The 16,164-nt window shown below is 45.7% G+C and overlaps 1 protein-coding gene across 1 annotated transcript in view; it reads right to left on the bottom strand.

Annotated features, from left to right (window-relative positions):
- Positions 1–16,164, bottom strand: part of LOC145393668 (neural cell adhesion molecule 2-like) — a 124,100-nt gene that overhangs the window by 21,438 nt on the left and 86,498 nt on the right. Inside the window, exons 9-11 of the mRNA XM_080267717.1 lie at positions 15,678–15,808; positions 15,268–15,427; positions 6,019–6,312 (exon numbers count right to left, since the gene is read on the bottom strand). Of these exons, the coding sequence (XP_080123843.1) occupies positions 6,019–6,312; positions 15,268–15,427; positions 15,678–15,808 (585 nt within the window). The remainder of the gene's footprint in view (positions 1–6,018; positions 6,313–15,267; positions 15,428–15,677; positions 15,809–16,164) is intronic.

Genomic DNA, 16,164 nt, shown 5'->3' with positions numbered 1-16,164 from the left:
TATTCCATTCCCTTTATTTATTTATCACTTCATTATTATTTTGGGGGAATTGTTAGTTTTCTTCTCTCTCTCTCTCTCTCTCTCTCTCTCTCTCTTACAAATACACTAGTCTTCCACACCGACTTTGTATCTCTCTCTACCAGAACACACACACACACACACACACACACACACACACACACACACACACACAAACTCTCGACCCTAATTCAGTATTCGCGCAAAAATACAAGTACACGAGCACTGAGTGGGGTAGAATTGAGTTGCCAGTGGGTTAGGTGGGTGAGAGGGAGCTGGTGGGGAGATGGGGAGATGAGGAGGTTAGGTGGGGAGATGAGGAGGTTAGGTGGGGAGGTGGGGAGATGAGGAGGTTAGGTGGGGAGGAGGGGAGATGACGAGTTTAGGTGGGGAGGTGGGGAGATGAAGAGTTTAGGTGGGGAGGCTTGGTGGAGGAAGGTTAGGTGGGTAGGTGGAGAGGGGAGATGTGTCGATGTTAGGTGGGAGGATTAGGTGAAGGTTAGGTAAGGTGGGGAAGTAGAGGTTAGGCGGGTAGTTAGAGTGGTGGAGGTTAGGTGGGTAGATGGGATCAAATGAGTAGGTGGGTAGATGAAGAAGATGGGTGGGTAGGTAGGTGGGTAGGTGGGAGAGGCTAGGAAAAGTTTGTTACTCTTGTTCTATCGTAACCATAACATTCTACTTCTCTGAGTAGGTGGACAGGTGGATAGAAAGTGGGTAAGTGGGTAAAAAGTTAGTAAAATAGGTGGGTAAGTGGGTAGGTGGGTAGGTGGGAGAGAACTTAAAGAGTCACCCTTGCTCTCCCCTGCCCGTTTTCTCCCCTCTATTGCTGATCCAGACGCCCAGACGCAGAAAATGAGAAGAGGGGAGGTGGTCGTGGAGGGGGAGACTGAAAGAGATACTAGAGGGTGGCAGCGAATGGAACGGAAAGAGTGAGAGAGTGGAGGAGGAAGGGGAATGTAAGGACTTGAAATGGGCAGTAGATGGGAGGAAGGGAAGAGGGGAAAAGAGGAAAAAAGGGAGGAAATTAATAGAGGATGAGACTTAAAGAAATGAAGGGAATGGAAAGAGAGAGAAAGGGTGCAGGAGGGAAGAAATGCATGTTTTAAGGAGCACTGGAATGAGGAGGGAATAGAGGAAGGAAAAGACATGGAAGGGAGGAGGAAACAGGGAAATAATGAAATACGAAGATGGGAAATAAAGTGTAAAGAAATGTTTTAAGGACGGAAGAAAGGAGAGCAAAATGGGAGAAAGTGAAGGAAAGAAAAGAGAGGACATGGAAGGTACAGACTAGAAGGAAACGTGAGATGTAGGGAAATGAAGGGAAAGGAAAGAGTGAGGGAGTAAATGACGTGAAGGAAAATGAATGTAAAGACACGAAAGGAGCAACAGAATGAGAAGAAAGAAAGAAGGGAAGAGGAGGAGACTGGGAGAGGATGAGAAAAGGGCGAGAGTAAGGCAATATGTAGAGAAATTAAGGGAGTGAATATGAAATGATTTAAGGGCTTGAAAAAAGGGTTGATAAAAAGGGAGGGAGGGAAAAGGGGAGAAGAGGGGACATAGGAAAGAGGAGAATATCGAACTCGGCATCTCATTCTTAAACCAGAACCACAAAATTAATAAGAAAGTTGATTTAGTTTTACCAAAGTTCCAGAATCCAGTTTGCGTGGGAGTGGTGTTGTGTTGTGTGGGAGTTGTGTGCCATGGCGATAATGACAGAATCTTGCTGTGTGTGTGTGTGTGTGTGTGTGTGTGTGTGTGTGTGTGTGTGTGTGTGTGTGTGTGTGTGTGTGTGTGTGTGTGCGCGCTCGAAACTTTGGTCGCTTCACTCCGATGACGTAGCTTATGTTTTATACTTGTCTAGAACGCTTTATTTCTTTTTTTAGGGGATACTTTTCTAACTGGAGTGGTTGATATATCCTTCGTTAATCTCCTCACTACTACAGCTAAATATAACTGTTGAATAATCTGATAAGAGCTTGATTAAACTGGGAAAAATGTAATAGGATTGGAGGAGTTACATTTGTGTGAGGTGGGGTGATGGTGGGGTAAGGGGCGAGGGTAGTGGGGGTGTAGGGGGTGAGGGGAGTGGGGGGTAGTGGGAGGGGTGAAGGTGGAGGGGGTGAAGGTAAAGCCACATCAAACCCTCCAGCTAGAAAGTCTCTCCTGTGCTGAATAAAATCGTCTGGAGGTAACAAAACAGGATATACTTTCACAATAAACCCGAAATAGAAGAGAGAAGGCTGACTGCGGAAGTAAAAGTGGTCTGAAATTGCACCTGATTGGCTACACCTGTCCTCTAATCTCCCTCCCACCTCACCTGGTGTAATCAAGACACCTGGATTACGCGAAAAGGTAATCCAGGTGTAATCCTCGCCATTAGGCCAATTAACCTGTAGCCGGGTTTGGGTAATTCCGTGATTTGTAAGTTCGATGTGTGTGTGTGTGTGTGTGTGTGTGTGTGTGTGTGTGTGTGTGAGAGAGAGAGAGAGAGAGAGAGAGAGAGAGAGAGAACAATGACCACCGCCGCTTGACCAGTCCGGCTTATATCGCCACTTCGCCAAATTCCACTGCGCCCAATTTTACCTTCGCGCACCGACACCTCCACATTTAATAATTTTCGAACCCAACTCAAAATATACTTTATCTGGACCCAATTTGTATATTATTGGGAGGGGGTCGAGGGGGGAAAGGGGGGCTTCAAATTTCAGAGAGGGGGACAGAGTTGGGGGTATAGTTTTTTTATTGGGGATGGGGAAGAGGGATTTTAGTAGGAAACTTACCCACTCGCTCAAAATATGCTTTAATCACACATACTTTCTTTATTTGGGGGTAATGGGGGGGGGGAGAGGGCCGTGAATTTCAAACAAGGGGTGGGGGAGTTTGAGGATGTCTTATTTCGAGAAGAGGGGAGGGGGATGGCCAAAAATTTCAGTGAGGGGGGAGGGGTCTTCATCAAGGAATTTTTCGAAACAGCTCATATTGTGCTTCGATCCGCTTCGCTTTATATAACAAAGGTGGGGAGAGAACCTACGAATTTATGGGGTGGGGGTCATGGGGAGGGAGAGAGCCTTTAACTAAATATATTGTGATCTGTCAAAAGTACACGAATGAGTAGGGGGTAGAGAAGGAGGTCTACGAATATTGAAGAAGGAGGCGGAAGGGTCTCACGAATTAAAATGGGGGGCGAGAGGGGGCTATGAATTCTTAGGTGGGGGGGCATAGGAGGCAGTTGGGGAGCTTAATAAGGAATGGGCAAGCGTGGTGGCGGGGGCGGTATGGCGGGAAACGACCTTGATTTACGGGGTTCGAACCAGCGTGAAGCCGAAGCACTGAAGCAGCCAGGGTTTAATTTGGATTTGCAAGCGAGACGACCGGACCTGGGGTATTGACTAGGAGAGTGGGGGAGGGAGAGGGAGGAGAGGGAGAAGAGGGAGGGAAGGGAGAGTGGGGAAAGGAAGAAGAAGGAGAGAGAGAGAGAGAGGATTGGCAGAAGAGGGAGGGGGGAAAAGCGAAGGAGATGGAGAGAGGGAAAGAGAGGAGGGGAGAGAGAGGGAAAGGTGAGAAAGTAAGGTACAAGATGAGAGAGAGAGAGAGAGAGAGAGAGAGAGAGAGAGAGAGAACATGGTGGTGGACGTGTAAGGGTGAGACAGAGGGAAATGTTATGAGGTCAGAGAAGGAGGAGAAGGAAGGAAGGAAGGAATGAATGAAGGAAGGAAGGGAGGAAGGAAGGAAAGAGAAAGCAAGGAAGAAGTGAAGGGAATATTGGTAGACAAGGGGAGGAAAAGGAATAATAAATGAAACGTTAGATGGGGAATAAGGAAGGAGGGAAAGAAGGAAAACAAGAGGGAAAATGAAAAGATAGAAGGAAGAAAAAAAAAAGGAGGGAGGAAGGGATGGAAATAATATGAGAGAGATGAAGGGAAGAGGGAAGGAATGAGGGATGAAAATATGACGAAAGCACTGGAAGGAAGGAGTGAGAGGGAGAGGGAAGGAAGGAGGAGGGAAAAGGAGAAAGGAGGAAGATGAGGTTATAAATTGGGAGATAAGTAAAGTGGGAAGATCAAGGAAATGGTAAGGAGGAAGCCAAGAAAGGAAGGAGAAAGAGAGGGGAAATATTAAGAGAGAGAGAGAGAGAGAGAGTAAAAAGAAAAGGGGAAGTGGCCAACAGAAAACGGGGTCAGGACGGGAGGGGGGAACTAGTGTAAAACAGACAGAGGCATCCAAGAACGCATTGTAAGCAGGAGCGAGAGGGAAGAATTAGAATATATCTGACGCTGATGTGGTTACTGGCGAGGAATGGCGGCAGAGGCGGATAAAGAAAGGTTAGTGTGAGGTGGAGGGAAGGAAGGAAGGAAGGAACGAAAGAAGGAAGGAGGGTAGCGAGAGGAGGATAAAGGAGGGTTAGTGTGAGGTGTAGAGGCGGGAAAGGAGGGAAGAAAGGAAGGAAGGGAGGAGAGAGGAGACGTTGGAGGAAGGAATGAAGGAAGGATGGAGAGTAGCGAGAGGAAAGCTGAAGATAATGAGGAAAGAGGGAGAGAAAGATGGAGGGAAAGAAGAACAGTGTAAGGGTGGAGAAGAGAGGGAGAAGGAGATAAAGACTGGAGGAATAGGAGAACAAATGAGAGGGAAGGAGAGAAGGAGAAGAGGGAGGAGACGCTTAGATAAAGAAAGGAAGGAAGGGAGAAGGCAAGGAAGCACGTAGAGAGGAGAGAGTGAAGGAAGGAAAGAGGGAGAGAGAGACAGATGGGGAATGGCAGGATAAAGAAGGATTACCAAAGGAGGGAAGGAAGGGGGGAGGGAGGGAGGAGAGGGGGTGGAGGAAATGAGGATGCAGAAAGTTAAAGAGAAGTGGAGAAAAGGAAGGGAGAAAGTAAGGAGAGAGAGAGAGAGAGAGAGAGAGAGAGAGAGAGAGAGAGAGAGAGAGAGAGAGAGAGAGAGAAAGGGGTGAAAGGAAAAAACAAAACAAAAGTTATATAAAGAAGAAACTCAAAATTGCCACGACGTTACCTATTTTCGTGGTTTCTTGTATTCGCCCAAGATCATTGTGAACATACGTAAGCTATTCAGGATGTGGATGTTTGTCTCTCTATCTATCTACCCAGCTTTGTAGATAGATAAACAGACAGCCACTACTAGAAATTTACCAACCCAATGTTGACATGTGAAAGGTGAAGAAAAACCGGCGTGTATAGGCTAGATGAAAAAATGAGCTACTGAGTTCAACCTGTTTATCTGTTTAGAGCCAGACGCCTCAATCCCGTAAGGGGTGGCCATAAACAAATCGCCTCCATGTCGCCCTGTCCCCTGCCAGTTCGCTGCCGCCCTCCCCCCATCATACAACCCCCTCTCTCATATACCTCTACACTCCATCTCATTCTCGGTCTGCCCTGTCCCCTGCCATTTCGCTGCCCTCCCCTCAACTTACACTCCCCTCTCTCTCATAAACCTCTCTGCTCCATCCCCCCATCTCCTCCGCGGTCTCCCCCTCGTGAGTTACAGAATAGAAAACGGAGGGAGGAAGGACTCTGAAAGGGCAAACTTAGAGAAATCAGACCTTCTCCCTCTTCCCTATTAGACTCGAAAGGTACCATTGTTATGCTGACGTGTGCCCCGGGACTTAGGTGGTATATGGGACAGGGAAGGCTCTTTGTAACAGTGAGTGACAGAGAAGTGAATTTTTAGTTATTTTTTAGTATAAGGTTTAAGTCTCTGTGGGTTTTTTGTGGTGGGGGATACTTGTGTAAATGTAGATTATGTTTTTGCCTCGCCCTTGATGATGATAATAATGATGATGATGATAATGATTTAATTCGCTCCCTGTTTGTATATGTGTACATCTCCCTGTTCTTCTGTTTTTACATCTATCCTTTCTCTCTCTCTCTCTCTCTCTCTCTCTCTCAGGTACAGAGCCCCATGTACCGTACCTATCTATCTATCAGGTTTCTTTCCATATCAGTCCTGTATCTATTAGCCGAGGAATGCATCTATCTGCCCACTCACCAGCAGGGACGATATGAAAGATACAAGGCTGGGTTTGCGGCCCTATGTCGTTATTGGCCCAGCACAGCAAAGTCCCGTAGTCCAGCTCCGTCATGGGCGTGTACGTGATGATGCTGTACGTGGGCTGGGACGTGAACCGGCCGGGTGGTACGTCTATGGTGTCCGCCGTGTTGTTGAAGGTCCATTTGAACTTGCGGGCCGGAGGGTTGGCTGCGACGCGACAGGTCACTTCCGCGTCCTCGTGTCTGGCCACTCCATACGTCGTCATTTGGCCCGGAGCGCAAACTGGGGCGTCTGTAGGAGGGGAGAAGACGGGTTACTATACTCCCTTCACATTAATTTGACCTACAATTGCCTTCTGCCCATCTGTTTAACTGGAAAAATTACTGGAGAGCTTCTGTAAGGGGAAAGAGAGGGGGATAGGTACTTAGAAAATAATGTCAGCTTTCTGAAGAGGGGAAAAGCGATGATGGATTATTAGAGGTCATCGAAAAAAGGAAAGAATGAAAGAAAAACAGAAAAATAAGGGTGTTGATTTCAGAGATGTGAAATGATGAAACTGAGTTATTGCCACGTGTTAAAATTGTGTTTATTATACGAACATAACATTTTGGGCCCGACTTGGACCTCCTCTTCCTCCTCCTTCTCCTCCTGCTTCCCTGTAATCTCTCCTTTATGTTTATCTCTCCATTACTATTCTTCACAATTCCTCCTGTCTTTCTGTCCCTCTCTTTTCTCCACGACCCCTCCTCTCTCTTTCACTCTCCACAGTCTCTCCTGTCTGTCTCTCTCTTCATAATCTCTCCTGTCTCCCTCTCTCTCCACAATCTCCTCTCTCTTTCTCCCATCCCTCTCCTGTCCCTGTCGGCTGTCTGCACGAGCCTGACAGCACGCCCAGCCCCGAATCAGCTGTCACCTCGCCCCAGCCAAACAGGATTCACTCTGACACGCACCACACACCCAAAACCGTCCATCCCTATACTGGCTCTGTGTGTGTGTGTGTGTGTGTGTGTGTGTGTTTTCTCTCCGGCACGCACCTCACCCCCTCAAAACGTCCATCACTGCACAGTCCGGAGTAAGATGTGTGAAGATTTGTGGATTTTGGAGGTCACTGATTCGGATATTCTGTCTCTGTTTTATGTTTGGCTGTTTTTATGCATTTTGTTTGTATGTTTTAGTGCTCTGGAAGCTTGGTGTGTGTGTGTGTGTGTGTGTGTGTGTGTGTGTGTGTGTGTGTGTGTGTGTGTGTGTGTATGTGTGTGTGTGTGTGTATGTGTGTGTGTGTGTGTGTGTGTGTGTGTGTGTGTGTGTGTGTGTGTTTGTGTGTGTGTGTGTGTTTGTGTGTGTGTGTGTGTGTGTGTGTGTGTGTGTGTGTGTGACTGCTTATTTGTTTGTGTGTGCATGGATGTGTGTGTTTCTGCTTGTGTGTGTGCTAATTTGTCTGTGTGTGCATGTATGACATTGTATGTGTTTTGGTTGGTGTGTGTGTGTGTGTGTTTATATCTTGCGTGTGTGCTTGCATGTGCGTGTTCATGTAGATATATGTGTGCGTATATGCGCGTGTACACATGTATTAGTGCTTGTGTCTGTTTCTAGTGCCACGTACACTGCATCCCTTACTCTATCCAGACGTGAAAATCAGGAAAATAGCGATAGGAAATACCAGACAGAAGTTGGAGACCGTCAGTGCCCAGACAGACGCAGTGGAGGCTACACGTCAGGCAAAGTTTTCCTGCGTGGCACTTTGCGAACTGGACAATTTCTTAAGAGTTTGGAAGTTGGTGTATTTTGACTCGAATTTTGGAGAGGCGTGTGTGTGTGGGGGGGGGAGGGAGTTGTGTGTGTGTGGGGGGGGGAGTTGTGTGTGTGTGTGTGTGTGTGTGTGTGTGTGTGTGTGTGTGTGTGTGTGTGTGTGTGTGTGTGTGTTGTTGGTGTCTCTAGATGTTTTTATTTAGTAGTAGTAGGAGTAGTGGTGGTGGTGGTGGTAGTAGTAGTAGTAGTAGTAGAAGTTGAAGTAGTAGTAGTAGTAGCAGTAATAGCAGTAGTAGTAGTGGAAATTTTGCTTTTGGATACCTTATAAAATCTAAATTCTGAATTACTAAGAATCGGTAAACAAAATATACCTGCAATTATTTTTCCATCAGCAATATTCAGTCAGTGTTTCCCTGATCACTGGTGTACGCGTGCATTGAAAAAACAACTGACTTTTACTTTTTTTTCACTTTTCACTTCTTTTTTTTTCGCTCCTAGTTTTTGGGAATCACTGTCCCTCCCTTTGACAGCTACCTCTCGTGCCGATTTTGCCACACAATGCTGGAGGGTGTGGTGCAGTTGTGTGGTGTGGTGTGGTGGAGTTTGGTTGTGGTGTGGTGTGGGGGGGTTGTGGTGTGATGGTGTGGTGTGGTGGTGTGGTCTGTGGGGTTGTGGTGTGGTGTGGGAGGGTTGTGGTATGGTGTGGTAGTGTGGTGTGGTAGTGTAGTGTGGGGATGTGGGGATGTGAAGTGGTGGTGTGGTACGCATAATAGGATATGACACTAAGATGACAGAGTATTGTTTTTATCGTGTGGTATTGATGATGTGGGTAACGTGATACCATATTCAGGTGACGAAATAGTGTGTTTGTGGTGTGATATGTTGTGGGTATGGCGGAATGTGGTGTTGTGGTATGGTGGTGATGGTGTGATATGGATAAGCTTCCGGAGTAGTGTAATTGTGTAACTTTTAGCACTAGACTGGGTGAGGGTTTGAGAAGATAACTGTGTATTTTCGGTGTGTTTTGGATAGCGTAGTTGTGGGCTTGTGTTTTACTATCGGAGGTATTGTAGTGGTAGTTGCGGCAGTCGTATCGTTCAGTCAGGGAGAATAATTTACTTGTAGAACTGCGCTTGAGGAAGGGAGGCTGGCTGGGGATGGGGAGCGTTGCCCTGGTGTGCGTGGGTTGGTAATTGATTTTATAATGAAGTGTGAGGCTGAATGGTAAACAGAGGGAAGGCAATGACTGCTCACACGTACCACCCACCCTCCCACCCACCAGATCCACCCACCCTCCCACCCACCAGATCCACCCACCCTCCCACCCACCAGATCCACCCACCCACCCACCAGACCCACTCATTGATTACATTCCATTGGCTGTTATACCTCTCACACGGCATCACGTATTACACACCTCCTTCCCATCCCCAGTTCGTACCTCTGTCTCCTCGCCTCTCTGGTCCAAAGAAATCCGACCACATGACTTTATCTTTTTTCATCCGTGTCTTTTTTCTGTCTGTCTGTCTGTGTGAAAGATATCTCAAAAAGTTGTTCTCGAATTTCAGTGAATGATGGTGGACAGGTGGGCTCCAGGAAGAATTGGTTAAAGTTCTGAGTTGGATCCTGATTCAGGTGTAAAAATAAATCATTGATGTTATTGGCGTCGGCTGAGGTATGCACTGTCTGAGAGCTGTTTGTTTCCCTTCACTGTGTCAATGGTTTTCAAAGACAGCATAAAGAAAGGAATATTGATGAGAGTACGGATGCTGTATGTGTCCGCAGAAACCATCTCACGCACTTACTGTTTCGCGGTTTCACTGTGTTTCTCCTTCAACGCGCGTGCCATCCCTGCTACAGTGAAACCAGAGTACAGTACTTTACATGTCCTTTGAAGCGATTACCTACAAACTACAAAGGGTCGTACTCTCCTGGGTTTACGTGAGTCTCCTTGGTATTTAGAGTTTTATCGTTTCAAGGCTGCTTATTGTACGGTATGATATTCCTTTGAGAGCAGTGTATAGCATCTTAAGAAGCCGTGGAGGAGGACGAGGACCTCCAAGACGGATTGCACTCTCCGGAGCTTTTGTTAAGCTCCTTGGTATCTATTGTTTACCTGTCTGTGACTACCTGTGGCACGGTATTACGCTCCTTCCTAAGCTCTCCTAATTTTCCTCTTCTCTCTCTCTCTCTCTCTCTCTCTCTCTCTCTCTCTCTCCTTCTCCTTTTTCCATAACCCCTCTTCCCCCTCACCGTTTTCACCTTCCTTCCTTCCTATATTTCTTAGTAACTTATAACACCTTCCTTCCCCGAACTGCTCTTCCTCGTACTTCGCCTCCCCAAGAAGAGCTCCTCCCCAAACTTCAACCTATAGCAATTCACGTCCACCTGTTACAGATTTTTTAATGGGGACACCTGTAATTTGGTATATGGATTTTTTTTTTCAATTTGTTTTTCTTTCCTGTTCTCATCTTCTGTTTTAGAAAATGGGTCGAAGGAAGCCAGCAAGATCTGTCATTACACTAAGGATTGGTTCTTAAGATAACCTCCTTGCCTATTTATGCTTAGTATTTTATCTTACCGTCACAATACTTAGGTTGTCATCATCATTATCATCATCAACATCATTGTCATCATCATCATCATCAACTCAATCACCTTCGTCATCATCATCATCATCATCGTCATCATAATCATCATCATTATCATCATCATAATCATACTCGTCATCATCATCATCATCATCGTCATCATCATCATCATCATCATCGTGGAGGTAACCCGTGAGAAAATCCCGTAAGAGTGGGTTCAATTTTGGTTCAAGGTTTAGCGGCGTTGTCCGGTTATTGCACGGGTGATGTGTGGGCCAGGCGTGAGAAGGCTGGTGTGGTGGTGTGGTAGTGACTGTGGTGTGTAATGATGATGATGATGATAAGGAGAAGGAGGAGGGGAAGGATGATGATGGTGATAATGACGATGATGATGATGAGGAGGAGGATATTGATGAGGAGGAGGATGGTGGTGGTGATGATGATGATGATGAGGATGGTGGTGGTGAAGGGGGCCTATGGTGGTTGTCGTAGTGATGATGTTGATGGTGATAGTGGTAGGGGAGACGTCAGTGATGCGATGGTGGTGATAATGGAGATAGTGATGATTGTGGTGATGGTGATGGTGATGACGATTGTGCAGGTGGTGATGGTGGTGGCGGGAGAAGCTTAGTGGTGAGGGAAATGGGTAACATTTGGGATTATAACTGCTACTTCACCTAATGCCCCTCAAAATAGTACAGTTCCCTACACACACACACACACACACACACACACACACACACACACACACACACACACACACACACACACACACACACACACACACACACAGATACTGTAGTTTAACTCTAATTGTTACAGGAGATGGCAGGTTAATTTTGCTTCCTGCCTTGAATAATTCCTTAGTATGGGTGGATAGGGGTGGAGGGTGGATGGAGAAGTGGAAGAAGGAGTCATATGAGGTGGAGGAAAGGGTGGAGCAAGGTGGAGGAGATACAAAGCTTCTACATGTGGACTTTTGTAGTAGGGGATGGAGGAAAAGGTGGAGGGAAGGGTGGAGAAAGAAGTGGAGGAAGAATTAAGCGAGTGGAACAGGGTGGAGAGGCTATAAAAGAGGTTATAAAAGTCATATATGTGGATGTGTATGGAAGGAAGAGTAGGGTAGGGTAGGGTAGGGTAGGGTAGGGTAGGGTAGGGTAGGGTTGGGCAGGGTATGGTAGGTTAGGGTAGGGCAGGGTAATGTAGGGTTGGGGAGGGTATGGTAGGGTAGTGTAGGTTTGGGCAGGGTATGGTAGGGTATGGTAGGGTAGGGTAGGGTAGGGTAGTGTAGGGTTGGGGAGGGGAGGGTATGGTAGGGTATGGTAGGGTAGTGTAAGGTTGAGCAGGGTATGGTATGGTAGGGTAGGGTAGTGTTGGGTAGGGTAGTGTAGGGTAGGGTAGGGCAGTGTAAGGTAGGGTAGGGTAGGGTAGTGTAGGGTAGGGGGGGAGGTCAGGTGGATGAAAGGAAGAATGAAGCTTAATTGAAAGTGGAAGAAGAAACATTAAGAGTGGAGCAGTTTGGAAAGAGGGTGGAGCAGGGTGGAGGGGCTATAAAAAGAGGCTATAGAATTCATATATACTGTATGTGGACGTGTATGGCAGGGTATGGTAGGGAAGGAGGGAGGTCTGTCAGCTGCTCCCCTCCTGCACCAGCTGCCTCAATCCCCTGTTATTATCTTCACGCCACCTGAGTCCTCCTGCCTACAGCTGTGGTACCAGGCTACCCTAATTCTCTAACCTGCCTCACCCACCTCAGCCTGCCTCACCCAACCACATCCTGCCTCACCCTCCCCGACCTGCCTCCCCCAACCCCAGCCTGTCTCATTCTTTGGTCTTGCTTACTTAGTTCCTATCTCAGTCCTACCTGCCTCTCTCGATTCGACCTACCTCACCCACCCCATTCTGCCTCACCTCTCCACCTACCTCAACCACAACATCCTGCCTCACCCACCCCATCTTAGGAAATACTATCGTGGCCATCCGTCCCCTTCACCAGGTACTACACAAACATATCGCCAAACACACAGAAAGATAAGCCACTCAAAGCCAGGCAAACAGACCAAACCTTTAAGATAGCCAGGTATTGTGTAGACGCCTTCATTTTTGGCCACCCTCTTCCACTTAGGTTGTGTTTATGCTATGCTATGTTATCGCGTTATGCTATGTTGGGTTGGGATCGCTTAGTTGGGGTTTGGGTGTGTGATGTCACGTTTGGTCACCCAACCGTCCTTGGGTTATGCGTAGTTAGGTTGGGTTAGGTTAGGGTTCGTTGAGTCAGCTTGGGTCGAGCTAGGTCAGGTTGGGGTATGCTATGTTTATGCTATGTTACGTTGGGTTATGGGGAAGATTAGTTAGGTCTAGTTAGATTTAGAAATTGGTTAAGTCTGCGTGTCTGTCTCTCTACGATCGAGCCAGGCTGCCTCACTTGGGTCAGTCTGCCTCAGCCATCTTGCTCAGTTACCCCCCACCTGCCGTACCTACCTCATATCTGCCTCACTCTGTCTTACTCTCTGTCCTGTTCTCTCTCTCTGTATTGCTCCTTTATCTGTCTCGCTGTCTTGGGCTGTCCCTCCTCTCTCCCTCTATTACTGCTTGTGCTGTCTCACTCTGTCTTGCTTTCACTATTGTGGTCTTCCTCTCTGTTGCTGTCTTTCTCGCTGTCCTCCTCTCTCTCTCTATATTGCTACTTAAATCTATCTTAATTTCTGTCCTCCTGTCTCCATGTATTGCTATTGTAATTCTTTCACTGTGTCTTACTCTCTGTCCTTCTCTGTATCTATCACTATATCTATCATTGTCTCTGTCCGTCATCTCTCTCTCTCTCTCTCTCTCTCTTTTAAAACATTAATACAGTCATGTAATCATCTATCTTCCCTGTTTTTTTCACACATTTCAAATTAGCAAAGCATAACCATTTAACACAAGAGTTGCTTCTAAATATAATATAGTTTTTTAGAGAGAATTAGAACTAGAAATACAAATATATCATTGGACTGAAGGAGCAAAAGGTTTGATACTCAAAACAAATCGCCAAAGAGAGGTTGTTTGAAGTTTCCCAAGAAAAATAGATACAGTCATAAAGGCAAATAGTACACACACACACACACACACACACACACACACACACACACACACACAGCCGGTAAGACAATCAGCAGAGAGAGAGAGGGAGAGAGAGAGAGAGAGAGAGAGAGAGAGAGAGAGAGAGAGAGAGAGACCCTGGTAATTGAGCTTCTTGCAGGACTCTGTTATCATCTCCCTCACTCTCTCACTTTCTTTATACCAACTAACTCTCTCAATCTCTTTCTTTCTTCCTAACTCCCTTTCTTTCTCTCTTTTATTTTCTTTCGCCTGTGAGAAAGTTTAGCTCTCCCTTGAAGTGAGTTGAGTGGGACTTGAAACTCCTGCCTCTCACAACTCTTTTTTTCTCTTTCTCTCTCTCTCTTTCTCTCTCTCTTTTTCTTTTTCTTTTCATTTAGTGTTTTTTTCCTTTTTCTTTTTTCTTTACCTTTTTATATTCTCTTTTTTTCTCTTGCTCTCTTTTTTAAATTCTGCTCTTTTTTGTAATTATTTTCTGTAATTCTGCTCTTTTTTGTAAATCTGCTCTTTTTGTAATTCTTTTTTTTTTGTATTTCTCTTTTTTGTAATTCTGCTGTTTTTTGTAATTCTGCTGTTTTTGTAATTCTGCTGTTTTTTGTAATTCTGCTGTTTTTTGTAATTCTGCTGTTTTTTGTAATTCTGCTGTTTTTTGTAATTCTGCTGTTTTTTGTAATTCTGCCGTTTTTTGTAATTCTGCTGTTTTTTGTAATTCTGCTGTTTTTTGTAATTCTGCTGTTTTTTGTAATTCTGCTCTTTTTGTAATTCTCTTTTTTTGTATTTCTCTTTTTTGTAATTCTGCTGTTTTTTTGTAATTCTGCTGTTTTTTTGTAATTCTGCTGTTTTTGTAATTCTCTTTTTTTGTATTTCTCTTTTTTGTAATTCTGCTCTGTTTTACTTTGTTATTTCCGCTTTTATTTTTCATTCCGGTCATACTTTCTCTCGCTTCTCTCTCTCTCTCTCTCTCTCTCTCTCTCTCTCTCTCTCTCTCTCCCCTTATCATTTATTCCATTTTCTCACCTTTACTCCCATTCTCTTTGTCACCCTCCATCTCTCTCTTAATCCCTCTATTTTTCCTGCCCCCTTTATCCTCTTGTACTAACTCTCTTTCTCTAATCCTCTCTCTTTCTTTTCTTCCTCTCTCTCATCCTCTCTTCATCATTTCTGTCGCTGTCTCACTTTCCTCCGCTTAATTTCTCTGTTTTTATCCACGTTCCATTTCTCTCTCTCTCTCTCTCTCTCTCTCTCTCTCTCAATCCCTCCCTAACCTGGATCCATCCCTTGTGTAAACCTGAGAACAAAATGAGAGAGAGAGAGAGAGAGAGAGAGACAAAAGATTCCCTCACGTCGTTCATAAGTCGCCTTTTGGGTGCGGAGATTTTTTGGGTGGAATTTCAGAGAGAGAGAGAGAGAGAGAGAGAGAGAGAGAGAGAGAGGGAGAGAGAGAGGGAGAGAGAGAGTTAAATTCCCCTCTATTCCATCATTTCTGGTATATCATTTTTCATCCCAGTGCTAAGCGTCCTGTCATATAAAATACCGTGTGATGTATGTAAATTGTGTGTGTGTGTGTGTGTGTGTGTGTGTGTGTTTATGAGTTTGTATGAACATGATGTAATGCTTATGTAGTGGGGTGTATTGTGTGTGTGTGTGTGTGTGTGTGTGTGTGTGTGTGTGTGTGTGTGTGTGTGTGTGTGTGTGTGTGTGTGTGTGTGTGTGATAGGGCAGGTACCTCATCACACAGGTACCAAAAACAAAAGTACACACACAGAAAAACAGACCTAAATCCACAGAAAGATCGCCCATTACTTACACTTTATATCCAGCGTAATGGGTTTTGATTCCCCGTCCCCTTCGATGTTAGACGCTGAGCAGGAGTACCGCCCCCCATGTGCCCTGCTGACCCCCTGCAGCACGAGGCTCTGGTTGCTGACTATGACGCCCGCAGTGATGTTGTGCTGAAGTACTTGGCCCTGGGAGGATAAGGGATGGGGGCAGGGGTTAGTTGTGATGGAGTAAGGGCAGACACAGGATGACAATTAAAGACAGACACAAGAAGACAATTAAAGGGAGACAGTATTAAGCATGACCCGAGTGAGAAATATCCCCAACTCTCTCTTCTCACAAGCGATAGAGTGAGGAAGAGGGAGATTGAGACAGTGAGGTGGTTAGCTAGGAGGATGGTAGGAGGTTGAGGAAGCAAGGGTGTGTGTGTTGACCTACGTTGAGCTGCCAGGTGACCTTGTAGGCGCGTGGATTGGCGTGGATGGAGCACTCGAAGTAAACATCGTCTCCCTCCTTGATGTTATCTGGGGAGAGAGATGACCCCAGACGTGCCTCAGCTTCAGGTACGTCTAGAAGAAAACGTCAAGACAAACGTTAATTGAGGAGATAAGTACGTCTTCGTCAGCATCATTAGCGATCTTAACATCAGGTCATACTCCATCATCATCATCATCATCATCATAAACGAGTACAGTAGGATGCAGAATTAGGAAAATGACAACGCACAAGCAGGAGAGATATTAGTAGTGTTATACGACGCTCATTCATTCATTTATTCATACATTCTTTTATTATTTTTTCCCCTCCAAATTTCTGGCTTAGGTGTGTGTGTGTGTGTGTGTGTGTGTGTGTGTGTGTGTGTGTGTGTGTGTAATATTCATAAAACTCGTACATATAGCATTCAGAATATCGCCGTCCTATATTC

This window comes from Coenobita brevimanus, chromosome 25, assembly GCF_032717465.1.
Source record: "Coenobita brevimanus isolate Jiangsu-jjx chromosome 25, ASM3271746v2, whole genome shotgun sequence".
NCBI lineage: Eukaryota > Metazoa > Arthropoda > Malacostraca > Decapoda > Coenobitidae > Coenobita > Coenobita brevimanus.
Note: the sequence above shows the minus strand (reverse complement) of the source record. Positions and strands in the feature narration are given on the sequence as shown.